This window comes from Aplidium turbinatum, chromosome 5 (genome assembly GCF_918807975.1).
Source record: "Aplidium turbinatum chromosome 5, kaAplTurb1.1, whole genome shotgun sequence".
NCBI lineage: Eukaryota > Metazoa > Chordata > Ascidiacea > Aplousobranchia > Polyclinidae > Aplidium > Aplidium turbinatum.
The window spans coordinates 23,939,640-23,967,399 of record NC_137476.1 but is presented as its reverse complement, the minus strand read 5'-3'; the positions used below and the strand labels follow the sequence as shown (position 1 = coordinate 23,967,399).

General features: G+C 37.2%; 2 protein-coding genes across 2 annotated transcripts; both read right to left on the bottom strand.

Annotated features, from left to right (window-relative positions):
- Positions 1–565: 565 nt before the first annotated feature.
- LOC145769973 (succinyl-CoA:3-ketoacid coenzyme A transferase 1, mitochondrial-like) lies at positions 566–8,273 on the bottom strand. Its single transcript, XM_082581541.1, has 10 exons — positions 8,146–8,273; positions 6,811–7,004; positions 6,238–6,355; positions 5,464–5,631; positions 5,008–5,151; positions 4,709–4,840; positions 4,331–4,537; positions 3,294–3,491; positions 2,735–2,905; positions 566–2,407 (listed from the first exon to the last, which is right to left on the bottom strand). Exons 1-10 carry the CDS (start codon positions 8,215–8,217, stop codon positions 2,270–2,272), a joined length of 1,542 nt encoding a protein of 513 aa, XP_082437667.1. The 5' UTR covers positions 8,218–8,273; the 3' UTR covers positions 566–2,269.
- Positions 8,274–11,325: 3,052 nt separating this feature from the next.
- Positions 11,326–26,162, bottom strand: LOC145770189 (dynein axonemal intermediate chain 3-like). The gene is made up of 19 exons (XM_082581777.1): positions 26,066–26,162; positions 23,076–23,123; positions 22,234–22,421; positions 21,665–21,806; positions 21,142–21,266; positions 19,789–20,006; positions 19,549–19,665; positions 19,205–19,388; positions 18,876–19,007; positions 17,151–17,324; positions 16,693–16,815; positions 15,655–15,789; positions 15,121–15,286; positions 14,376–14,546; positions 14,102–14,232; positions 13,679–13,789; positions 13,275–13,460; positions 12,277–12,396; positions 11,326–11,894 (listed from the first exon to the last, which is right to left on the bottom strand). The coding sequence occupies exons 1-19, from the start codon at positions 26,109–26,111 to the stop codon at positions 11,760–11,762; spliced, it is 2,652 nt and encodes an 883-aa protein (XP_082437903.1). The 5' UTR covers positions 26,112–26,162; the 3' UTR covers positions 11,326–11,759.
- Between the last annotated feature and the right edge of the window lie 1,598 nt (positions 26,163–27,760).

The window sequence follows — 27,760 nt, the reverse complement described above, 5'->3', positions numbered from 1 at the left end:
CACAAAAATCTACCATTCCGTACTCGAAAGCGTTACGTAACGTTTTGCTTGAACCCCTTCCCCCCCCCGATGTGACGCTAACGTAACGCTTTGCATAAACCAACTACCCCCTTCGAAGGCGTTACGTAATATTTGAACGTTCCCTAGCCTATATTGTGATACGAGTTAAAAAGTTTATGATGAAAGACTGTCTTCCATCCCAAAATCTGCCTTCCATTTGATTCCCTGGCAAAGTTTCGTCGAAACAATAGCTGCAGCATTTGTGGTAATAGCCTATATTGGAAGCACCACTGGTTGCATGTTGCCCAAAGCTACATTAACTGCAACGCTTTTACAATATTTAAAGGCATACTAAAGGAAAATTTCAAACCGGAAGTAAGCATTAAAATGAGTAAACTGAACATTCAAGAATACATTTCAAAAACAATTACCGAAAAAAATATGTTTTCAATGGCGTTGGCAAGGCCCAAAGTCCAGAGTTTCATTTTTTTCAAAATGACCAAAACGTGCAAACACTGCTCGAGAATACGTCATAAAGGCCAGCAATAACAAAAGCCACGTTACCAATCTGATGTTTTGAGCAAACTGTCTGCTGTTTTGATGTTAAAATGTGCTGTTTTGATGTAAATACATACATAGCCTACAGTCAAATCGCCCGCAGTAACAATTATTGCGTGATCGGTTGATTGCTAGCCTTTATGACGTAGACTGCACAGTCGCACGCTTCGCTGCTCAGGCTCAATCTCATTTTGAAAGCCCTGACAAAAGCACGCCCACAATGGTGGTCAGACCGCAATGGGGCAAAATTTTATTGAAAATCGTTTTATGGTAGCATGTTAAACACAAAGAACGTGGAAAATCGCCAAGTCAGGTTTTTCCTTTAGTACCCCTTTAATCCTCGTTGTGTGAGTTCGACATAGAAATGTAAATTAAGCATACGGTAGTCTACTTTGTTTCTGTCTTTCTCTTAATATTTCAATAATACAGCAAAAGTGAAATGTTGGTTTCCCTCACATTGAAAAGGTTGGTGGCCCTAACCTAGACTACTTCCTTTCTCCATATTTGAACAAGCCAATGGTTTGAGAAACATAATTGCAAAACATTTCAAGAAGCGTCATTAAACATAAGAGCCCACTACGTATTGGATTTCGCAGGAGAGTGCTCTCGCAGCAGTCGGTACCGATCCAAACAATTCGCATAGCTGCTTGTAGTGGAGGCTTTGAATCACTGACCCAGGACCGGTTACTGAGATTGACAGAATGAAATTTCCGCTTTTTGTTGAAGTGTTGTTGCCTGTGAATTATTTCATCCGCTTTCATGTAGGCCAGTAATCCAGGTGTTATAACCAACCGCTTCATCATTTTCTTACACTTACAAAGCATTTTTCCACAATTTATGGGAGATCGCGAAAACTCACGAGTGAAAAAGCTTACACGATTAGACGTTACAATATTAAAAGGATTTTGAGCTCATTTTTAAAAAAGTAGTGGAAACAAAACTGGAAGTTACAAAAAAATAGTTTAAAAATATTTTCAATAACTTATTTCGTGTTTGCGACAATAGTGACCCTAAAAGCAAAGTTGCGTGAGTCAGAAACGAAAACCACACCTGGTATTGAAAATTAAAAAATCGCAAATGACTATAGGCTACCTTACTGTAACTAGATTTTAAAATGGCAAACAAACAAGTGGCAAGACAAAGCGATGAAATCATGACCTACAAAAACTGTAGCTAGGGTTTGACTTCTCCAATAGACAGATCAGACTCAAATAGTTTCGTGGATCATTTTGTAAATAATTTCATCGATAAGGTACAAGAAAGAATGTTGGAGATTACAAAGGCTTGATTTCTGTCTTAAACAAGATGCGAGTGACACTGTATATATGCAGTTACAGAAGTAAAAAAAAACTCACAACGACAAAGTAAAACACGAGATCCCTTCACCAATGCAATATGCCCATTGCCCAGCTCTAAGTATCAATTCGCAACAGCAAAACTAGTGAAGTAGGTATTTGGCAAAAGATAATGTTGATGGCGCGACAAAATAGGCAAGGCTAAGTGTAGACACGATACATAAAAAAAAAAAAAAAAACTTTTGCAAAGCGATGCAGCGTAGAAAACTCTGCCAATCGAGTGAAATATCATCAGTGGCATGTTCTGCCAGGGGAGATGAACGGTAGAACACACACAGGCTGACAACTGACATAAATAAAAGCGCAAGGAACGAGAAACGGTTTCTACCACCGCTCCACCAGGGGATACTTCTGCACTAGAGCTGGCCCATCTTCTTCAAGTTGGGTGATACTTCGAATGGACAGCCCGTGGCGGCTTTCACATTATCGACAGTGACGTCATCGGCTAGTTCGACAAGAATCAGTCCTTTTGTTTTATCGACGTCAAACACGCACTGAAAGAAAAAAGGATTCGAGGCCATGACTGCTGCTTGTGAAATAGGATGAAACCACTTCTCCCATTGTCCCACATGATAAGTTAGACTAAAAACACGCGGTCTTTATTTCAGAATAGGTCAACTGGCGTCAAAAGTGTTTGCCTTAAATAAATTGCACTTTTAATGTTGTGTCAACGTCCAGTGTTGTCTGGAAACGTTAAGTTTTGACTTGTATCAAGTTTGTTGTTTAGCATTCGGTTTAAGTTTAGTTTGCATTCAATATAACACGTTGCAGACAGAACAAGCTTTGCTGCTGGATTTGTTTAAAAAACTGAAGAAACTTACTTTTTCTGTGATGATCATATCAACGCAGGCTTTCCCAGTCAGAGGGAGGGAACAGCTTTCCAAGATCTTATGTTTTCCTCCTTTCGCCTCGTGCTCCATGGTAACGACTACTTTTGTTCCGGCGCTCCCGACGAGGTCCATGGCTCCTCCCATGCCCTTAACAACTTTGCCCTAGAATGACAACGACGTGATTGATGAGCTGCAAATCGTGCAAGAGAAACGTAATTGTTTACGTGGGAAACGTATAATTTACGTGAGAAACGTATAATTTACGTGAGAAACGTGATTGTTTACATGAGAAACGTATGATTTATGTGAGAAACGTGATGGTTTACGTGAGAAACGTGATTGTTTACGTGAGAAACGTATAATTAACGTGAAAAACGTGATTGTTTAAATGTTTAATTTTTGAAATTGCATAAAATCTATGTGAAGAAAGAAAAATTAAATAACAACGACAATTCAGAAGTTGATTTTTGTTGCATTATTTTTCGACTCTGAACGTCAAGTTGAAATATATACTGTGAATTTAGCAAATTAAAACAATAGCGGAAGTTACCGGGATCATCCAGTTAGCAAGATCACCGCACCGGGAGACTTGCATCGCTCCGAGGATGGTGACATCAATGTGTCCTCCACGAATCATACTGAAACTCTCGTCGCTAGAAAAGTATGATGCCCCCTTTGTGATGGTCACTGTTTCTTTTCCTGCGTTAATTAAGTCAGCATCCTCCTGACCAACTTTAGGAAACGGACCCTAAAAATTAATGATAACGTTGAAACAATGAAATTAAAAACAACGAAGTCGCTGTTTCCAGAACTGTTTTAAAATTCAATTTTGGTAGAGAGGTAATTTTTTAACCATAGACAAGTAAAACCTAACAACCAGAATGTCTATGTTTTAAAATAACGTTCAATTTTTTTTCTGTAAATCAACGATGACATGCTGTGACGAAAGTGACATCAAGGACTGAATATGGATGTTGGAAGTAAAATAGAATACGGAAGAATATAGAATATGGAAGTAAAAACATGACTTTCTATTAGCATAATTCACTGACAACACACAGGACCATGTAATGAACAAACTTTCTACACATTCAAAACGTATGTTGTTAGTTTTTCGCTGTTTGCACAATCATCGTTGTTTGTTCCCAGTTAGTTACAGATGTGAATTTTAAAATAAGTAACAAGTTGATTGTATTCTTATATTAAAATATAGATTCTAGTTGAGGGCCGGTTTAGGAATGAACAACATGTAGGCGCATGCCAGGTAAGGTAAGAGTCCAAGCTGTTGCGTCAAGCAGTTATTAGCTCTTTCGGGTAATGTCTATTTTACTGGGCTTGTACAATAAAAATTGTACAAATGTTGTAATTCGAAAAACGTCATGAACAAGTTGGAATGAAAAAAGTAAAATGAAATTAATTGAATTGTAACTGCGCAGTACCTAAACCGTCCAGCGCCTGCAAGTCGAAAAGCCATAGAAAGAGCACCCCTTACTAAGAGTAATGAAATCTAAATTAACCAAAAACTTTGTGAATTACTTTGTTAAAACTCTGCGGGAAACATAAAACTAATCCAGAAAAAAAACTAACCAATCCAAGCACTCCATTTTCGCTTTGAAGCGTGACGTTGACACCAACAGGGATGTAGTTACTGGCAAGCATCGGCATCCCTATCCCAAGGTTAGCGTACATCCCATCTTTGAACTCCAGCGCTGCACGACGGGCGATCCGCTCTCTCATCTGGGCAGCTGGGTTGCTTGGAGCTGAATTTCCTGGGTCTTTGAAGTGGGTGAGTCTCTGCCATTAAATTTATTATTTACAAACCTCAGGTATGACAAGAAAAAATGGTTTTGCGATTGATATTGTCAGTGAATTGTCGTGCCACGGTACTTGTGACTATGGTCGAATCAGTGCATTTCACATTCATGTCTTCATTTAACTACGTCCGTGTATATTTGAAGAAAGTACCTCAACCCGTTTCTCGTAATTACTTCCTTTGATAACCCGTTGAACGTATATTCCTGGTACGTGGACGTCTCCGGGATCTATTTCGCCGCATTCCACTATATCTTCCACTTCCGCTATGCATATCTTACCAGCCTGCAAAAGTAAATGCACTATTTCTTACATGAAAAATAAAAAAATAAATGCATATTTGTGAAAACAATTGCAGCAGCTTTGTGTCATTGTTTCGCAACGTTTGTGAGGCAAAATTCTCGATTGAACTTTTCGTCATTTGTACCTTAACATTGCCGTCTTCCACCAACCTTGCACATGGGTGGATTGAAATTTCGAGCAGTTTTTCGAAATGTCAGGTTTCCTGCTTTGTCTGCTTTCCAGGCTTTCACCAGAGCATAGTCTCCCAATATCGCTCTCTCCATGACGAAATCACGACCGTCGAATTGACGAGACTGCACAATGATTGAACAATACACGTTTTGGTACTTAGATGGTAAGACGACCAAGCTTTCCTTTTTACCAGTGTTGCCAGGCGCTCTTCGGGTTTCCAGCACAAATGCCAAAATTCAGTCCATTTGTACATAACAAAAGCACAAAGGTAACTCAAAATCACACAAAGACAAAGAATTTATCACCAAGATTCAAACACATCGTACGCATTTGTAGAAAAGAAGGTGTGTATTTAAAACTTAGTGGCATAGGTTTTCCGATGATGTTCTAGTGAAAGTCCACCAACTATAAGATGATAACATTAGGAAATGTACGTCTTTCTCAGGGCTGGCTTCCTCAATAGATCCGTCAGCCGCATACTTGACTGGAGCACCACCCAGATGAATGAGGGTTCCGAAGGCGGTAGGAGTGAAGAATGCAGGAATCCCAGCTCCTCCTGCACGGATCCGTTCCGCCAGGGTTCCTTGAGGAGTTAACTCCACCTGAAAATGCCAGATTAATTTTTAAAAGTCTGAAATTCAGGACACACGTACATCGTACACGTGTCAAAAACGTTTGAGTTGATATTTTTAATTATGATATGTTATGTTTCTCTGTAATAAAACATGTTAAACCCGCTAAAGGTACTTAGTTTTGTTTGTCTACGGTTCAACAAAGACAACTCTTTACCAAAGCTTTAAAAAAACATAGAAAAAAATCTACTCATATGCAACCTGTATCAAATCATTCTGTATATACTGTGAATAACTTTATTTAAGTGTGAAAATTGGGCAAATCTAATACTGCTAAGAGATCTATTGTCAGCTGATAATAATCCTAAAGGGTATAGAAAATCATGTGGTTTTAGTAATTTGGATGAACGCACACATTCGTTAATGTCTTTTGAACATATGAGACAAAATTCAAGATTCAGTTGAAAATACATCACAAAATTCAGTTCGGCAGGCTACATGTTGTTCTTGTAAATTGAACCAATACATAATCAAAGTAACCTTTACACTACAGCCTGCGCGATCATCAGAAGGTGCTTGCTGTAGAATGCAAAGCTAAGAAGCCCAAATTATTTTATTTTGTTCAAAAAGAAATACCTCAAGTTCCCCAGATAAATATTGTCTTTCAAACTCAGCATTTTCACCAACATAAGATGAAACCATTCGCTTAATTTGTTTTTGTTTCAGCAACAAGCCCAGACCAAAGTCATCAACTCTACAAATACAAAAACTTGTATTATTTAAGTACATAGCTTAATGCCATCCACAATGGAAACAGTGCGCAAAAATACATCATGTCATACAACACTGAAGATACAAACTAACATCATATGGTATACATAAAGCAAAAGTTTCTACTGTAAAGTGGAAAAAACACTACTGTATTGTTGGTTATCAGAAAAATACTTGTCATAAAATGACCAATGTTACATTCACAGGCGAGATATAAATAGCTTTCATAAAAAATACACTTTGTTTCTTCATATTATTTTGTAAACTAAAGAAATATTTACAATAAATTATACGGTACATTTGAAGATATCAACTTTACCACACTAAGATTATATCTCTTTGCAACAAAAAATAAATAAAAGCCTTTTAACACTAATTTTTCCCGACTGAGTAAATAATAAGAGAGAACCAATTTTTCAAAAGTCCACATTTTCTTACCCAGCATTGTTACTGACTACAGTGAGACTCTTTGTGCCTCTCTTGAGTAAGCCTTGTATTAAATTCTCAGGGATTCCACACAACCCAAATCCTCCAACAAGAAGTTTAGAGCCATCTTTCAATCCATCCAATGCTGAGTCGGCATCATCAAAAAATTGCACTCTTTTGTGATGAGAAGTAGAAAATGCACAACTCTACATTCAAGACAAAAAGATAGTACTATGTCCATTGGTTAATGGCATTGTTTGCGTAAAAAAAAATCTCACGAGATTCTCAACATTCCCAAAGAAATCATGTGTTTACATTCAGTAGGTTAACATAATTCAATAAACAACATCTACACTATTTCAATATATTAGTGATATTTTCATCCTTGTGAAAATAAAAACCATAAAAAGCGTAATGCTGGGTAATTTCAGGCTCATTGCCAAAATGAGCTATAAAAATTTTAGAATAAAATGAAACTTTCATCCTGCTCTCTTTAATCTTGCCTTCATATCACAGTTGCATACAGAAATTTGAGGTTTATCACAGTTGCATACTGTTTTTATTTAAATCTAAGATTGAAAGTTCAAACATAAAGGCACCCGTGCCGTATTGCAGAAGGTATGAAAGGAAGACAATTTACTTTCCATGGAAAGTGATTTCCATAGCACAATGGTTTCCAACCTTCTTTAATTGCAAACCCTTTTCACTTCATTATCCAATATGCAAACCACTAAAATAAGTAAGTGCTCCGCTTGAATATATACTGGTCATATTTTCAAGTACGGTACTTAATAAAAATTGTTGATTCACAATCACTGCATTATCATACAGATCCCATTAAACTTACTAGTGACCCAATTGGATTTGTGAACTCACAACTGGAAATTACATTGTAAGAGGCTCATTACACCTTTCATTAATTTCATACCTCCAATTAGTCTTAACGTATGATTTTCACATCGCCCTTGACCATTGGTTGCCAAGCCTCCACCTTAATGTTATAGCAAAGCAATAAGCATGATTCATGAACATGCTAGGCTTATTGAGCCGATAGAGGTATAGATTCACTTCCAGTTAGCATCACGTTTGCAACATTGATATTGATATACAGTACTGGTACTAAATGAAGACCTGAGCTGAACTGCTTGCTAAATTACATTTTTGGCATATTGTGTTAATGTTTGTTGTGTAGTTTAATTTCATAAATTTCTTTTGTAAACTGATTGAGTTTTCAAAGTCTTTAAGAAAAATAACATAAATCTGCAACTTTGCTGGGAAACTACAAAATTTAACATGGAGCTTATAGCTGATACAAAAAGCATGCAATGAAAACCAACAAGTTTTCACCTGGCATGATTTCTTGAAATTGATATTCAAAACACGACTTTGATGTCCAATCCTCCACAGACACATTGCCATAATTGATAGTAATTTATAAGCTACAGGGTTTATCACAATACATCAAAACCACCTTTTCAAAACACCGATTTAACAATATGACCACTGCTGAAAATTGAATGAGGCTGTTCACCAGGCATTAAATTAAATAACAGGATGCGTTTTACTGGTGCAAATTTAGCTAAACTATCACACGATGTATAAAGTGACAATCTGATTTTATTCTGACGTTTCATCAATCAGACACAACTGACTTCTTCAGGGAGCTAGACCAGGTAGTAACTACCTGTCTAGCATGGCAAAACACAGGATCATGTTGCTAAAATCAACTAAACATGTAAAATGAAAATTCAAGTTCTAGACAAAAATTATGGCGTGCAAAGTTTGAACTAAAAAAGGGGAGTTTAAATGTTAACGATCAACAAGAAACTTAAATAACGGCAAAAAAGAGAGTGAACTGTATGAATCATGATGAATCAAATTGTGTAGGCTACGCACTACTGCACAGTTTACAATCAGCATGACACCAATTTAAAAAAAAGTCAAATAAGCACTTGTAACAATAGTTTTTTTGTAGATAGCAGGAAAAGAGATGCCATGTAATGAATCGCAATAATGGCATCTCTTCTCTACAAATTTCCAGCTATGTAGTGTAAATATAGCCACAGCCTTAAAACAAACTGAACTTTGTCGGAGTTGTGTAATTGTATGATCATCAATGCCTTTAAAATGAGTCTATGGAGCTCATAGGCCTTGTCAATGTGCGAAATGGACGCCAATGCAATTTCAATGTTGAACTCTAAACTAAGTTTGCTTTATATGCATTTAAAAATTAGTTTTAAGAGTCCAAAGTGACAAAGTGTGATCAGTGGACCATTGAATCTCCAAATCACTTCTGCTGTTCTGCAACTCTACAAAACTCGTCAGTGTTGCCAGATTCTTTTTGGATTTCCAACACAAGTGCCAAAATCTGGTCCATTATTTGCATGGCAACAAAAGCACAAAATATACAAAAGGAAAATATTCAACCATTCGTACTCAAAAGTACAATGAGATTTTTCTCCGCAATTACGTGAAGGTTGTGTCTCATAGGCTACTCTTTGCAAAAGGGGATTTCAAATGCTCTTTGTAGCAACCTACTTTTTCTCCACTGCAGAAAAAAATGGTTAAATTTAAAACTTTCTACAAAGCCTGTGAATATCTTTCACTCATGCTGATAGCCTACAGGTGTTGCGACCGTGCCATATCTTAGACTGATTGTCCTGCTTTGGTATCATGCACGCTATAACGTCCGCGTTTTGTCGCTTTTACCTTTTTCTAGACCTCTGCTATGTTTGTCATATATTGTTTTTTTTTCGTTGTGATGGTCAGAAATAAAAACAAACTGAAATGAACAGCACCTCGACTTGGCTGCAGACAACTGTCATCTCACGTAGTAGTAGGCCTAAGAGTAAGTTCATTCTCATGCCATTGTATCAAACAGGTTTCTGGAAGGGCTAACGAAACCAGAATGAGAGAGAAAACTTTTATTTCGTCTGTTGCGACAATCGTACCAGTAGGCTACGGTACAATGATAAACAATACCGTACGAATCAAATAGCACCACAACAAGTTAGATTCCACAACAGGCACAGATTAATGCAATTTTTGTAGTGGTGAACAAAAAACAGTTGTAAATAAAAATGCAAAATAGTTTTTGCCGTGGTGGTTAAACAAACAAGCTCAGTGACGTTTTTGCTGCTGATTATGGCATCAAATTGTAGTGTATTGGTGCTTAGTGCTGCTTGCATGTCCACGATCTAATCGATTTTTGTTTTGATGTGAAGCAGGTATAGGCAAATCCTAATTTCTAAATTAGGGGAGAGTGGGGCTAGTCGGAAAGATTTTTTTTTAAATTGAAATTTAAAACAATTGGTGCATAACCTGACAACGTGAAGTGGCTTAAATTATCATCTATGTTGTCCTCTATCATACAACCAAAAATAAGTATTGAGTCAATTCAGCTTTTAATAAAAATTTAAAATAAACAAACATACAATTGATTTTTCAACTAAACCCATGCTTGGGGTTAGTTGAAAAACGTCAGTTTAATGCCCACTAATGAATTGGATACTCTTTTTTCAACCAACAAACATTTACATGGGGTTGTAAGCAAATATGTTTACCAACTTTAAAATCAAAATGCAATGAATTCTACATCAAATCATCGTAAAACCATTTTTTAATAAACGCATTGTTAAATCTTGTGATGCCGTATATATAACACTTTCCAAGTTATTCAAATTAAAATTTTACAATGTATGTCTGCTTAAAACAAATACATTGGAGCTTATACTACTTATTATCACACCACGACAATATACTCGTATCGTACTACATAGTCATACCGTTATCAAACCACTTTCCAACTAACCCCACCCACTATTTTCCAACTAGCCCCATTAGCATATGACAAACTATTTTCCTAAAATATTCAAGCATGGCGCATTGGACTAAAATTTGTTTATATCTTAGTGTTGTTGAACACCTACAGATGACACACACCAAAAAACTTCTGCCTATCTTTAACGATACCGACGCATAAGATGTTTTTAATACGCCAAAAATTTTACTTCGAAAGTAAGAAAATTGTCAGCCAAACAGGTATACCTTGACTCAACAAATCGAAACTAACATGGATTATGTGTTTTTATAAACTGCTTCACATATTGGCAGTAAATATTTAAAAAAGTTATCGAGAGTTAAAAAAATGATCATTTTTCAACTAACCCCGCCTTCCAACTAACCCCACTCTCCCCTACCGGTATTCCTTTATAACTAGCCTAATCTCAATAATTCAGCTTCCCAGCACCCTCTAGGAACAGCTCTCGCACCTTCTAGGAACCGGTCTCGCAGAGATGCGAGCATTCATGGTTAAGAACTCCTCCGGCGTAGCCTAGCTAGTTTGATCTTTTAATATGGCCGAACAGTTTTAGAACTTTGGATGTTATTCTTGCTGCAATTGTTGTTGAAGCGTTTAGTTATAAAAAAAAGTCAATGTTTGTTTGTTCGGCTATATTTATTTTAATATTGTAGCCTAGCAAATAAAAATGATGAGAAAGCAAAAAATAAAATATAAAACACAGTAGCCTAAGCGACAAATATTTCATTAAAAACCATAATAGCCTACATCAATCAGACGGAAAAAAATACGATAACAAGAATAGTCACGATTCGATTGTAAATGAATTGTAGACTAATTCATATTCCCGATAAACAACAGTAGGTCTATGCTGCAGAACCGTCTGCAAACAAAGTGGTAGTCTATTTTCACAAGTAAAAAAATAAATTTGCTTTTTAAATAATGATAATTAAAGACGTCTTGAGCGTAACAATCTCTCTCTGTAGGTATCATGGCTGATACAGCCGGCTTCGATGTAGGCTACACTACAATGATGTTCCAGTTGTAATAATAACAATAGCCTAAGCTACTACAAACACAGTGTGCACATGATCACTTCAATATCAAACGTATTAAGTTTAAACGGGATGTTGATACGATCTTGCTCCAGCGGTGACGACGCTTACACTTCAGGCTTATCTTCTTCAATTATGCCAAGTTCTTGAAGCAATTTCTTTTCCAACTTGAGGTACTTGTCAAACTCTGTCTTCAATTCTTCATCCAAAGCTTCACCAGTTTGTTCAGGCTTTGTATTTTGCTGTGAACAATTGTGTAGTAAACCACGTGAAATTGAGACTATAGGCTGCAGTGCGTTATTCAAAAAAGTTGTCTTTTGATATAATTTAAAGAACTCGACTACGATTATGACTATGAGATTGAAAATGAAAAGACTTAAAAAAATCAAAAAATGATTAAGATAAACAGTATTTTTAACAGAAGTACTATATAAATTGCAGGCTATGCCTACTTATTTCAAATACAATGTGATAAATAATTTCAGCTTACATGCTATTTCCGCACCAGATACAAGAACAAATAGTTTCGTTCAGCTATATATCAAATCATTCAAAAGTGTTGAAGAACAGTTATATAAATTAACTTAGTCGGTTCACAATCGACACTTTAACTGATGAACCTACCTGGGAAAGCTTCTTTTTGTCATTTTCTGATGCTCTTCGATTGTTATGCATGATCGCCCGCTCTTCAAAATATTCAATTCGCTTCGCCTCCCTATCCAAATAACCTTGGACACTTTGTATCTGTGAGAAGATATGAATTTAAATCGTTGACGCAAAGTAGAAGATATTAAAAAGAAAAAGAACAACACAAGTATAAAACTAAAAAATCATAATTACGCAACAATACAATTTCAAGAATTGCAATTACACAGCAACCAGAATATAACAAAGTTCAAAATCTTTAACCCTAAAACTGCAAGTAGCCTAGGTTTCATGACGCAAACAGCGATAAACATCTAAGAAACCCAACATTAATACAAAAGAGGAAGGCAAACCAATTTTATTTTCATTGATTGTTTTAACTTTGCTTGTTACTTTGTTTTATACAACATAGTCTCAGATCAAATTTGTCTATGATTTACAACAGAAAGGTGTGTCCTTTGGTAAGCCTATGCTGTGTTAAAATCAAAGAACCACGGTTGAAATGTGAATACCAATAGAAAAACTATTGTATAACGTTAATAAGCTAGTGATACAACAGAGATAGACTATGCACAATGCACATGCCAACAGAATGCTCAGTTAGCCAAGTCTGCATCCTCACCAACGATTGCCCGTTTTAAATTATTGTAAAACTAAACAGTAAACACATTGCAGCAGGTTGAAATGGAAAATACACGTTTCAAAGAAGATTGCATTGATGAGGTGATTCAACAAATGATGATAGGAGAAGAAAAAGAAAATCCAATAGAAGGTGCATGAGTGAAAATATGGAAGTTATGGATTGCAGAAAGATCCACAAAAAATGTGGAAATAGATAAGTCGCACCGTGGGATTAATACCACACAGTGGGATTAATGCTAAAAAAAGGAAAAACTTCCGTCATGTTAAAAAAAAAATTCTTAAATATTTTGTAAACATATTATCCACTCCATCATTTTGATCTATACAGCTCATACCTCACTAGAGGCAGGGTGTCTCAGATTCCAAGGTATCTCTAATATATGAAGAGTCCCAACGTTGTCAGACACACCGATGAGATGCTGCTTCTTGCTGACGATACACGGCACTATGTGAGTGATCTGAGCGGCCGTTACGTTCTGGACAAGCAACGGTTCGTGCGTTCGATCCAGCAAATCCCAAACCTGGCAGGAGAAAAGGAAATGCGTCCAAGCAAAACCGTACAATTTACAAGCCATACCACTTATCAAAAACATCAAGGAAGAGTTAAAGAGGACGTGAGAATGAACAGACTAAATTTTAGGAAAACAGTGACGAAACGAAACACTTGAAAATTCTTCATAAGGTCACAGAGTGTCATCTAAATTCAAGAAGGAAGAAAATGAAGGTATGCACAACTCACTTCAACATTCCCGTCCTTTGTGCCTAGGAAAAAGACAGCGGGTCTGGTTAGACTCCAGTGGCCAGCCGTATATAGCTTGGCGGCGCACGCCGATTGAAGGATAGCACTGCCCTGCGTTGAAAATAATAAAATAATAGCAACCTAACCGTATCTGTGCACAGGAATTCGGTAACTTGTTAAAAAAAAAAGTCAAAGTGGATTAATTTAAATTGCAAATACCATTAGCTAACGCAATAGGTTGAGTGATCGAGTTTGTGAATCAAGAAACGGTAAAAAAATATTAAGGAACGCTGATTTAACTCTGGGAATATGCGCTCGAGCAACGAACTTCAACGACAACTCTCTATTCATCGGTACCTAGTGGCTGGATCAATACACAAACAACATCGCTTCATCAAGATTGATCTCAGTCCCGTGACTTACCAGCACAGTTTCTCTCCATAGAGAAAAAGTCCAACCGCCAACGCTCAGCAGAAGATCGTTGAAGAATGGATTTCGCTGTAGCGTGCTCACTGGACCGTCATGAGGGGAAACCGCCCAGGTTGGCTTGGCCACTGTAATATGATAAACACTGAATAAGCATAAACATCGAGGGGAGACCGAAAGAAATAACCACTTTCAGCATCAATTAATTAGACATTCGTTGATTCCAATCGAATAACTCCAGAAGATGTGAGACAAAAAACAAAAAGTTTACCGTTAAGTTTTCCCGTTTCATTATCTTTGTCCAGTTTAAAGTCAGCGTAGACCACCTCTCCGTCTTCCGTGCCGATAAAATAACGGGTACTGACGCCATCAAGTGGTTTCTGGTGCTTGGCAGAAGGCACTTTGGCCACTCCTTCCTGTTTGGCGCCGGTGGGTGCTGGAACTGAAATAAACGCTTCACTGACGTCTAGGCATCCAAAATAGAAAACACGCCTCTTGAGGAAATCTTTTGGTTACACACAAAGGCTACCGTTGCATTCACAAAATATGTTCATAATGAGACAAAGAAAAACCGTTTTGAATCTAGTGGCATATACCAGTGGCCCCAAACCAAGTTGCCAAAGCAATTCTGACTTCAACGTACAATGCCAAGAATTGTACATAAACATTACTTAAAAATTTTGCTTATCAAAAACGTTGTTAAAAATTAAAAATTCAGTTCAGTTTGTTTTAATTTCCAACCAAACCAGTGAAATGATATACACACAATCACAGGGACGTGTTAACCACCCTCCTGTACCCCCCAGCCGCGGGGGGCACGACCGATTCATTTTGTCTTTTGGGGTTCACTCATTTTAGTCTGTTTAATGCTTTTTAACTATTTAAAAAATCAGCTACCGAAGCTCGATATTCAATAGCCTAAATCATGCAAGGCCGTGTTTACCGCTTTCCAAACGACACTAACATGAAGCAACCATCATGACAAATGTACAACAATTCATAAATATTCATCCTACCATGATCCCTCACACCCTGCCGCTCGGGAAGGCTGAATTTCAAAGGAGCATAGTCACCACTCGAGTCCATCTTAGCCATGGCCAACTTCAACAAAGGCTTCCAAGTCAAATCAAGATGCTTAAAAGCCTGAGACACTCCGAACAAAACCGGAGACTTTTTCTCGGCCTGCCAACAATTATGATTTTATTGATTGCTACAATGCCAAACCAGCAATTGTAGAAACTTGCATTTTAAAAGTGCGAAAATGTAACTTTAAAAACGTGGTTTCACACAGAAACGCGTAATTCAAACAGATAGAAAGCTCAGTGAAAAATGAAAGTGTATGCCATGATTTAAGTTCTCGTTTCTTGGTATAGCCTCAGCTTTCAAGAAAGAAAACACTGACCGACAAAAACCTGTGAAAAAATAGAAGATATACCTTCGAAGAAAATAAAATAACTCGGCTTATACAAAATCAAAAGTTTTGTTTGACGTACTTGAACAACAAAACTGATAACAAACGTATTCAGCAACATGTGCAAACAAATTTTCACCTGTTCCTTGGGATTCTGGTGCGTTACTTTAGGGGGCCGAGTGTCCCAGACCATGACGTTGCCATCCGTGCTGCAGGTTATCAGCTGACAACAATCAGACAACCGATTTTCAACGGGAAGACCGTACCTGTTGAACTGTAAGCAGAGAACAGCTGATAGGCCTGAGTACATATGACAGTAAGGATAACAGGCAAGTGCATGTGTGGAGATAAAACTTGCGAAAATACCTGTGATATAGCTACAATTGCTACATAAACCTCAGAGAGCATGGACATTTGGACAACTGCAAAAGCGTTGTTTATAAACTTGTTGTGAACAAAGATTTAATTAAAAGTAAAATAAGAAAATGAAATTACTCTCACTGCAAACAACTATTTACTTTTAGTAACGGCAGCTTAATTCCTTTGCAGGGCGCCTACAGTGTTGCCAACTTTTTAATCGCCTTTCTATATTATAGCAAGTTCGTTAATTGTGTGTTGAATGACGTACAAGTTATAGCTATGTTGTATTTTTATTTCGTTCTGCATTGAGTCCCAGGGGTAAGAAGCAACATGAATGCAGAGAATTAAATCAACACTTGGTAACATTTTATCTTCTTATATGTGATAGATTTATTCCACACAATTCTAAAACAGTTTAAGTTAAAGAGGTAACGTCCATTTAGTGCAAATTACAAACAGATAGTGTTTAAAACTAGTGTTAAGGTAGCGAAAACTAGCAGCAAACGAACTGATAAACAATTAAGCAATTTTCTATACAACATATAGTTTGATTCCTGTTAACGTGGCAAAGACAATTCGATAAGTATAGCTGCTGTTTGTGATATACTATCTAATAAACTTTTATTGTCAAATATGAAATATCTACACGTATTCTGGCAGTATTGTATAGGCTACTAATGTTAGAGTATTAATAAACTGACCAACTGAACTAGTGGTAGATTCTGGTATTTCGGGATAAAGACCAGGCTTCTTTGAAGCAAAATAGAGAGTGTTTAAGAGAACCAACTGAACTATATTGATACAAAAAGCGCATTACCTCGTAATGATCAGGTATCCATTCTATAGATGTGATTATGTTTCTATGGCTGTTCTCAATTGCGGATACGGCGCAATACCGAACGGTGGGGGTGTCGGGCTGCACTTCCTCACCAAACAGCGGCTGTAAAGCAAGAGCAGAAACGCTACATGAATGCAATCAAACGTTTTAAAATTGTCAATTATCAAAATATGTTGACTCTGTATATTCGTCTTTTATAAAGCTTTTCACGCATTTCAGCCTTACCACCTTGAGCAATTGAGGTTAAAAGTTCAAAACAATAGTCCTATAACGCTCAATTATCAGAAGATGAACGTAGTAGCTGGCTTTCATCATCATGATCGTCTTTCCTTGCTTTAGTTTAAATCAACATACAAGTAGTTTCACACTAGAGTTCTTGATGTACGGAGTGTTGCTGTTATTGAACAGTGTCACAAATTAACAAATGACCAACTGACCGTTTTGTTCTGGGTAACGTTTGAATTCGATCCTCTGTTGTTGCTAAGCTTCTCGGCATAGTCAGTGATGTCCCAAAGCACCAGCTGTCCGTTGATGCATCCTCCGGCCACTATGTTAGGGTTGGTCGGACAGAATTTAAAGCAACAGATGTCGTCTGGCCCTTCTAGGAGCAACTGAGAAATAAAAGAAAGTATAATGCAATCGACAAAACTGCGAGGTTTGGTGACTTTATTTAAAGGCATACTAAATGAAATTTTCAAACGGGATTTAAGCATTAAAATGCGTAAACTGAACATTCAAGAATACATTAGTCGGCAGCAGTGGCCGAGTGGTTAACGCGTTGGGCTCACAGTCGAGAGCCTGCATGTTCGACTCCAGCCACCCGCACTTGCTGTTGCTTCTTTGGACAAGAAACTTTACGATAATTGCCTCTACCCAGTGATCGATTTCGAGTAATGGGTAGTACCAAATTTAAGTCATAAGTAGAGTAGACAACCGGAAACAGACATTGCAGTCGGCTGCAGCGTGGGTCAGGTGTACGTCGGAAGGCGTACACCGATGCATAGCGCTCAAGTCCGCTTTCCCGCAATGCAGGATAAAGATAATAAAACAAAAAAAAAACATTTCAAAAAAAATTGCCGAAAAAAAAGTTGTTTTTAATGGCGTTGGCAAGGCCCAAAGTCCAATGTTTCATTTATTTTCATTTCTTTTCAAAATGACCAAAAAGTGCAAACTCTGCTCGAGAATACGTCACAAAAGACAGCAATAACAAAAGCCACGTTACCACATCTGATGTTTTAACATCAAATCTGAGGTTTTGAGCAAACTGTCTGCTGTTTTGATGTTGAAATCTGATGTTTTGATGTACATACATACATAGCCTACAGTTAAATCGCCGGCAGGAACAACTGTTGCGTGATCAGCTGATTGCTCGTCCTTTGTGACGTAGACTGTACAGTCGCACGCTTCGCTGCTCAGGCCCATTCTGGTTTTGAAAGCTCTGACAAAAGTACGCGCGGAATGCTGATCAGAACGCAATGAGGCAAAATTTTATTGAAAATCGTTTTATGGTAGCATGTTAAACACAAAGAATGTGGAAAATCGCCAAGTCAGGTTTTTCCTTTAGTACCCCTTTAAATATCTGCAGAATGCTGTTAACGTTAACCTACTGCAGAATGCACCTAACGTTAAATACGGTACTGTTTAACTACATCAGCTGGCTTCGTCAGGCTTGTGGTCTTTCGATGTCATCCTAATACCAGCACAATTATTTGTGTGTTAAAATTGTACGTAGTTTACGTGCTGTCGGGCTAATATAAAAAAAAAGGGATCTGAATGTAAATCTAACGCTCACTTCAACAACAAGTCCAATTTCTTCTTGAAAAAAGAAAACAGCTTGAAGTTTAATTACACTTTTCTTCTAATTAAGCTATCTTTTGGAATGTTTTTAAATTATGATTATATACAGTTTATAATTGAACATTTTATTGAAAAATTCTATGTAGGTACACTCCGTACAGTCTTTAATTAGAAACTTTTGGCATATGCTTCGTTAAATAAAATCTCACGCAACAGCAATTTGTGAAACAGGCGAAACGTTCACGATAATAACGTATACGATCAGTCAGCAGGCAATTTAGTTCAATAGTTTCATCTTTATCGTTGATACAACATCACATTTTAGTTAAATCAACGTGAAGCCATAAAAGAATCGCAAAACCAACTTGGGGGTGAATGGGATCAGAAAAACTCCATATTAAGATCAATGATGGCGTCATCAATAGCTTGTTTGCGTGGTCGATTCTTTCATCGAATGTGAACCTCTCACAGCAAGCCACTCCCATGACTCCCTTGATCTAACGGAAAAGAAATGATCATCAGTGGTATCCAGTCAATTTTAAAAACTGAGATAAATTTTGCAACAAAATTTTAATAATACCAAAAACATAAACTTAACAGTCGGAAAAAAAGTATTTAAACTCAAAATAAATGAAATATAAACAGAGATTTTACGTTGATCTACAGTTAACTTTTAAAAGCCGGGAAAGTAAACCTGGGGATGCCAATCCATGCAGGACACAGTTTTATCTTTGCTGTATTGGAGGTCGGTAAAGGATTGGTATTCTTTGAGGTGGCTGTCGGACTTGCTTCCAAAGTTGGCATCTTCTTCCCCCAGCACTTCCCAATCATCAAAGAAGACATCCATGATGGTGTTTTGTTGCAGTGCCAAGTCGAATCTAATTTTATTGCAGACATTTGTGAGACGGAAAATCAATTCAACGTCAATTAATTCAGATCAAGATATTTTACAAAATAGTTCATTGAAAGTGATTTGACACAAAACGTGATTTATTAAAGATGGCAACAATACTGATGCCAAAAAATAAACTCTCTCACCTTTCTGACAAACCCTTAATAAAGTCGGAAAATTCCTCCGAGGATTGAAGCTCTGCCGACTCCTCTTCAGACACAAGTCGAGGCTCGTATTGCGTCGCAGCGTTCACTGGGTGCTTCCTGAACGTAAAGTAACCATGACGACTGCGCGTTCGGAAGATGCAAAACGTCAGTTTTGACGTTTTGGTGGAAATTATCAAACTATCGTCTGAGTCTAAAATCAGGCATCACAGTTGAACCAACCATTCCGTTTGTGAGGAGCCTTCTTCCATCTGAGGTACGGCTTGGACAGAAGAATCCACTTCCACCTTCTTTATCGTGAAGTGGGGATCCTCATAAGGAGCGCAAAATATATAAGAAGCTGTAAGTCCTTGCTCGACCGAGGAAGCATCCGCATCTCTGTCAGCAAACGAAAAAGGAGCTCCAAACTCCCGACGAACGCGAGACGCGCAAAATCGAATCTGCAGAACATCATGGATGAACTTCACTTGTCTCAAACGTTTATCAGGCCTCGAAATTTGTACTTTTTTCCGGCGGTCAAGCTTGTCCTACCGGACTGGCCCTTTCAGCGGACATTTAATATCTCAACCGGACATTTTTTTGCATGTAGATTTTGCACGAAATCACACTACAGTATTGTGTAGTCGTGTTTGTAGAAGAAGATTTTCTACAACAGAATAACTCTGCAATGGTTGATGGCTTAATTAACTGACCCTAAAGTATAGGCTACTGGAGCAGATTGCTTGCAAATAAACCAGTGCGTTAATGACAGTCGTGTAATGACGCAATAAACACAATTGAAAACAACAATCCAAATTTCTTTATTACAAAAACAACTACGATCACTTATTCCGTGGTTTTCGCGTTATAGAATCGTTGTGCCAAGCGATTACTGCCTCCGCGGGGTCGTAAATCTCCAGCTCAGCACTGTCCACCGGCAACGACAAATGTGTCTAACACCCTCCCTTCTGTGCAGAAATTCTATTTCTATCAGTATCAGCGTGAATAGGGTCGCCACATTCGCCTAAGCACGTGCGGAACCCAGCTGAGACTTGCTTCTCTGTGACGTTTCTTTTTAACAAACGATCAATGTAACGCAATAATCCTCATTGTTAAAATTAAAACACATATCCTGCCGAAAAGTTCAGACAACTTTATTTCAAGGCAACATTGCAAGGCGTTGAAATGACGTAAAAATGGCTACTTTTGCCATCAGCTTGTTAACCACGCCACTCTAATGTGATCTTTAAAGCAATTGCCTGTAGCCTTTTATTATTGTTTCAGCTCCGTATTTGTTCACATTAAACAAACAATTGTAACAATTCAAATTTAAAATATGTTTTTGCTGCATTATTTCTATTTTTGTCAAGAATTTTGCGGCGGTCATTTATGACCGACCAATGAGTCGGCTTCGACAGACATTCGAGGTCATTCCGGAGGTCATGTCCGCCATGACCGCCGGATATTTCGAGGCCTGGTTTATGAAAACAACAACAAAAAGTCATAAGTTATATAACGATGACATACAAATTAGGCAAAATTATTTTAAACAAACTTGGCCATGAAGCCAATTTTTAATCTTAGACAAGAAACAACCTTCGGTCTTGTGTCCAACACCATCTCATCTATAACCTCCGCATTGCTCCCTTGATCCATCCATTTCTTTGCTTCTGGGGGCTTATAGACGTGTACTTTGTCTTCTTCTGCTTCCACTTTTTCACCTGCCATGACAATGCATTTTCTTTAGGCTTAAAATGACAAATCACTTTCTTAAATACAAAAATTCCGTTTGAATCAAAAATTTTAAGACTGGATCTTTTTTTCAGTGTAGCTTCCCTGTAGAGTTTAACAACCTACATAAAATTTTCTATTCTTAAAGTACAATCTAGCATCTTTCGATTTCCACACATAAACAACACAGCAGGTTGCTGATAACAACCAATAGCGTCTGCGGCTTTTCCAAGCAAAAAATCCGATTGAAACTCATCAATCAAACCATCTCTAAAAAAATACTCTGCGAGGAAGCCACAGCTTGATTATGTCATGTGAAAAAACGCTATCGGTTTTACAATGTCAAAAGACTTGAAAACAAAAGCAAACAAAGAACAATCACACATACCATCAGCAGCGACGCTGCTTGAAGCTCTTTCTTCTGGACTGAGCAAACGATTTTTTGCATCTTCGGTGATGCAGAGATAAAAGTTTTGACCATATTTGAAATCCGGATCATAAACAACAAGCAACTCTTCACCAGGGTAATCCTGTCAGTCATGTTATTAAAAATATTTTACATCAACTGAAATTGCATATTTTTAACAAGACATCAATTTGCTAGCTATGATAACTGGACCTAAGTAAAACTAAGCGTAGGCTATCTGAAATAGCGGATGCTGATGATGCGACAAGGCATGTGGCAAAGGCTTCGTAACTAATCACTATTCCACGTTAAAAAGCAATGTAAACTCAACAAACACAGAAAAATGTTTTGAATAAAATGAGAATGGATTCCTTGCCTCATCAAGACCATATAAATCTTGATACGACATTACTTTGGAGAATATTTTTATCGAGCAAACAGTTAGTGGCACTGAAAAACATGTTGAAGCGTTTTTCCATTCAATTTCAGCATTTTTGTAAGCCTGGATCTATGACTAAGTGCTGAAGTTAATCATTGACACGGTAACAAACCTGTACAATTTGCTTGACAGGATGAAAGTCAGATATGGCAGCCCTCATTTTCATGTCGTTGATGATGACATCCTTCTTTATAAGCTTATGTGGTTCATCTTCAGTAACGTGCTCATCACAAATACATTGAAAGATTTCTTGGCTCTTTGTAGCCAAAAACAAAGGTGCAATATCTGAAGGCGGAGGACCTTTAAAAGATAAAATATTTAAAACTTTACACTTCATGATGATTTTATAAGCTGAAGAACAGTTATTCCACACAGTTAAACAAAAGTTAAAAGTGGATTGTACTCACAACTCATACAGTACACAATACACATACAGTACTGAGGAATTAGGATGCCCCTTCAAGTCGATTTATTGCAATGTTTTTTACTCAGCAATGAAGCGGTAGCGGTGAAAGTGTCAACACATGGAAAGAAACTGGTCGTCCTGAAACGATGTACCACTGGCACAGCCAAATTCTACACTTGCAAAGAAGTTTCTTAAAGTTTGATTAATATATGCATCTTCTGTACATGATTACCATGATTAAAATAGCAAAAAGATACCTATCTTAATGTGTGACTTCAGTTTCAGTTTATTTATTTTTTCTGCTGGCCAATAAACAAAACCACACACAACACAATAAACACACCAGAAAGCAACATAAAAACTATGTGCAAGGAAATAAGCAGATGATATGTTTTAGGAGTGATTAGATCTACTGTACAAATTTTTAAGAAACATTTATATTTAAAAATATTGAAAGATGTTTTTATTGTTCTTTTGGTAAGCTTATTTAAATCCACAGTACTAACACTTTGTTGAGTGAAAAAAACATAAACAAACCAACACCAAACCTTGCTTTGTTGGAGATGGGGAGGGCGTCTTTCTTGCCTTCTTGCTTCCTACAACGTACAGAATTTGTGTAATAAAACTACTGTATACACTATACACTGTATTTGTTTTTGATAACATGTAACTAAACTATGAGATTCAAATACTGATGTAGAGAATTGAGTCTCGAATCATTGTCAATTTATGTTGGTATTTTTCATTCACAAAGATATCCCATCATTAGCTAACCAAGCAGTCAGGTGGATCAATCTCAAAATCAATGTATAACTTGTGCACTGTGCAATGTGTGCATTGAACCAAGAGTGGCTCAATTGTAGACGTAGCCTACATATCTCACATGGCTAATGAAGACATTTTGACTGGCTCTATGAGTAAAAGTCAACGCTCGAAAAAATCAGTTTGACACCACTTCCAAACAAGCAGCTGTAGGTTGGTAAGTCACTTACTGGCATACCAAAATAATAGCGAGTATTTGACTCAATGTCCCTTTGCTGCTTCCAGCTGCCTGCTGTGCTGCATATGATATGTGATTAGCAGTGTATTGGTAATGTGTGATGTCACAATGAAAGAAAAATGAAACATACTTTTTATTAATTTATCATCTTTTTTATCTTCATTATCAATTTTACTATCATTAATTTTTTTCTCTTAATTTTTTTATATGTCAGGATTTGCAAAGTGTGGAGTGCAACTATGTTTTTGGGATTTGTTTTCTGCATGGTATATCTGTGCATCTATAATCTATATGATGGCATACTTAAAGTCTTATCATAACAATATGCATAATTCACATATATAAATGAAGGGATGTTTTTTGAGATTATTTATCAATAATAAGTCAAAGAAGTTTCTTGATCATGGCATCTGTGTTCTACATTTTGCTTTACACTAGATATAAGAAAAATGCTAGACTTGTTATTAAATAGATTAATTCTTCCTGCTGATGGTCTGTGACAGAAAGTATTTAAAGCACAACAAGCTAAGGAAAACCCTATACAATAGTAATGTTAATGATTATATTTATCCCAAGATAAAGCTTTGGTAGAAAGTTTGCTTTGTTGAACCATAGAGAAATAAAACATAGTAACTTTAGCGGGTTTAGCATACTTTATTTCACACAAAATATAACATAATTAAATAAAATAAACTCAAACGTTTTCGACATGTACGTGTGTCCTCATCAGGAATTAAATCTGCAATACATAAAATGAAAAATCGTAAGATAAATTTGACTATGCACTGTAACTGTAACGACACTCTGGACTGAAAGCACAAACTGAACAAATGATACGAGAATGATTGCGAGTAAATTATGCGGTGGGAAACAGATCACGTGAGGTGTAGACTACAGGCATTGGACAAAACAATTAGAACACACACAAAAGGAACGATGAGCCACAGGCGAATAACTGCCGGTTGAGAGATGGATTGTTACGTTTGATTCTTAAGGCTTCCATGATCTTAGTCTGAAAATCAGATCTGCCTCGAGAGATGATTTTAAATTGGTTGATCGAGACCTTGTCAGTGCATGTTTCACAAGAGGCGATGTGCTCTTTAATTGCACTTTTAGTTGTTAGGTTTGGGTTTAAGTGCTCCCCGGCCCTTGTCAACAAATGTCTGGTTGACATACCAATGTATGTCTGGTTTGCGTCACGCGAACAACTAAATTTATACACAACATTTGAAGAAAGAGCAAAGGGGGTAGGCGACTTCAATTGATGATGATGATTTGATGATGATGAATCGTGCTCAAAATTTTTGAACCTTTTAAATTTGCGACATAAAAATATCAAATTTACACTTGAAAAATCCAATGATACCATCGCTTTTTTAGATGTTGAAATTGAAATTAAAGGCAGTTCTTTTGACACCTGGATTTGGCGAAAACCTACCAACACTGGCTTGCTTTTAAATTATAACGCTCTATGCCCTAGGAAATGGAAATCTGGTTTAATCTTGTGTCTGTTATCTCGTGCTCGTTTGGTGTGTTCTGATGATCAGTTGTTTCAGAAAGAAATCAAGAAATTAAAAAACATGTTTTATTTAAATGGATATCCTTTTCATTTTCAATAAAGTCTTAAACACCTTCATGGCTGATGAACCAAAAGACACGCCTGAAGAAGTAGATTTTAGTTATTTCATTAATATACCCTACCTAGGAAAAGATTCAACAATTTTTGCGAAAAACCTAGCTAAACTTATAAAAAAGAAATTTTCATGTGACATTCATCCTGTGTATAAAACATTTAAAGTGCACCAATATTTTCAATTGAAGTCGCCTACCCCCTTTGCTCTTTCTTCAAATGTTGTGTATAAATTTAGTTGTTTGCATGACGCAAACCAGACATACATTGGTATGTCAACCAGACATTTGTTGACAAGGGCCGGGGAGCACTTAAACCCAAACCTAACAACTAAAAGTGCAATTAAAGAGCACATCGCCTCTTGTGAAACGTGCACTGACAAGGTCTCGATCGACCAATTTAAAATCATCTCTCTAGGCAGATCTGATTTTCAGACTAAGATCATGGAAGCCTTAAGAATCAAACGTAACAATCCATCTCTCAACCGGCAGTTATTCGCCTGTGGCTCATCGTTCCTTTTGTGTGTGTTCTAATTGTTTTGTCCAATGCCTGTAGTCTACACCTCACGTGATCTGTTTCCCACCGCATAATTTACTCGCAATCATTCTCGTATCATTTGTTCAGTTTGTGCTTTCAGTCCAGAGTGTCGTTACAGTTACAGTGCATAGTCAAATTTATCTTACGATTTTTCATTTTATGTATTGCAGATTTAATTCCTGATGAGGACACACGTACATGTCGAAAACATTTGAGTTTATTTTATTTAATTATGTTATATTTTGTGTGAAATAAAGTATGCTAAACCCGCTAAAGTTACTATGTTTTATTTCTTTATCCCAAGATGATATTGAAAACCAACCAATATTTAAAACAAAATGAACTACAATATCACTGCATAGTGTTTGCACCTTTTTTTGCGTTGGTTTTCTTGCCTGTTTCGTCAGCATCTTCCATTTCAATAATACTTTGATTTGCACACTTTATAACATTAACGAAAAACTCAAGAAAAACTTGAAGGCTGTAATGAACACCATTAAAACAAACATTGCTATTTCTTTTTAATAGCCCTACTACTGCGATAAATTGACACACTGCTTCTCATACAAAAAAGTGCTCAAATTTTGGGGTGTAGTTTTATTAAATTAAGTATTATAGCTAAGTTGAACAGTATTTTATTATTCTTCATATAAACCTTCTTCTCCACTCTAAGGGTCGAGGGGCTCTGCCTTTTATCAACTTTGAGCAGTGGTGGCAACTCGGGCTAAAAGTTTGAGCAGGTGTCGAGCAGCCACTGAATTGACTCGTTATCCAGTTCACGCAGAACACGCAAACAATTTCTCACTTTGTATTCCATTCACGGCACAACAACAAAGATAGGCTATATATGTTTCGTGAATGTCGTTCAAGTTGGTGACTTTGAAAGTCGCATTAACAGTACTATCAATTCTTTCCTGCCCCTGATGAAAATATTAGCAATACCTACAGCAATATACACAGCCACTGCTCCCCCAATAATTTTCAGCTGGAGCTGCTAGATTTGCAGTCAGATGTGAAGCTGACACAAGCGTTTAAATATGATCACGTACTTCACTTTTGGAGTCGAGTCCCGGAAGAAAAATATCTTAACTTGATAGTTAATGCACTGAAAAATGCCTCTGTTTAACACAACTCACATGTGTGAAGCACGTTTTAGCAAAATGGTTGGAATTAAAACAAAATAACACAACTGATTGACGAACCACAACTTTAACTAGCTTTTGAGTGCATTAGGCCTACGAGCTATGGCATCTTTCAAGATTATCCCTTGTTTTGAAAAAAAATGGGAAGAACTAACTGGAAAAGGTGATCTGGTACTATGACACTTCCTCAAATGGGCGATAAAGTAAAGGTTCAGACTTTAGGGAAAAAAAGCTATTGATTTATTTTCTTGTTTTGAAAACTTACCAAAAGTCAAAGCCAACATCAAGTTTCACATTAAATTGTGATTATGTTATTGCGGCCCTTTGCAAAATTTAGGTTTTGGTTTGGCCACCATGCTGAAAAAGGTGCCTGCCCTAAACATTGCAATGTCATGCAGGCACTGCACCTCAACCCCAAGCGTAACTAAGGTTTGAGCTTTACTGCCCAAGCAACGGACATATATCTTCACACTGCTTCGTGTTCCTTGTGAAGAGGTTTTGCAATCCTTTTGTTTCCAATTTTATGATTTTTTGTATTGCCAAACAATTAATTTTTCAGGCTAAAACAGGTGTTTGAAATTGAGTCAAAAATAATTATGAACTAGGCTACGGTAGACAAAAAAGCACACCTGTCAAAAGGTGTTTAGCACATCGGTAGGTTACCGGTACCGTACATAAAACGACTGGTTTGGTTTTGGGCTCGCAGTCGAGAGCCTGCATGTTCGACTCCAGCCACCCGCACTTGCTGTTGTTTGGGCGAGAAACTTAACGATAATTGCCTCTACCCAGTGATCGATTTCGAATAATGGGTAGTACCAAATTTAAGTCATAAGTAGAGTAGACAACCGGAAATAGACATTGCCGTCGGCTGCAGCGTGGGTCAGGTGTAGCCTACGTCGGAAGGCGTAGGCTACACCGATGCAT

Bases quoted from the DNA above. Each gene is read 5' to 3' on its own strand.
- LOC145770189 (XM_082581777.1), bottom strand. From the start codon at position 26,111: ATGGAAGATGCTGACGAAACAGGCAAGAAAACCAACGCAAAAAAAG. The intron at 22,422-23,075 runs GTTTGGTGTTGG...TATCTTTTAAAG, and splicing joins CCCATCTCCAACAAAGCAAG to GTCCTCCGCCTTCAGATATT. The intron at 19,389-19,548 runs GTGAGAGAGTTT...CAATAAAATTAG, and splicing joins ATTAAGGGTTTGTCAGAAAG to ATTCGACTTGGCACTGCAAC.
- LOC145769973 (XM_082581541.1), bottom strand. From the start codon at position 8,217: ATGGCAATGTGTCTGTGGAGGATTGGACATCAAAGTCGTGTTTTGAAT. The intron at 7,005-8,145 runs GTGAAAACTTGT...TCTTGAATGTAG, and splicing joins ATTTCAAGAAATCATGCCAG to AGTTGTGCATTTTCTACTTC. The intron at 5,152-5,463 runs GTACATTTCCTA...ATCATTGTGCAG, and splicing joins AAGCCAGCCCTGAGAAAGAC to TCTCGTCAATTCGACGGTCG.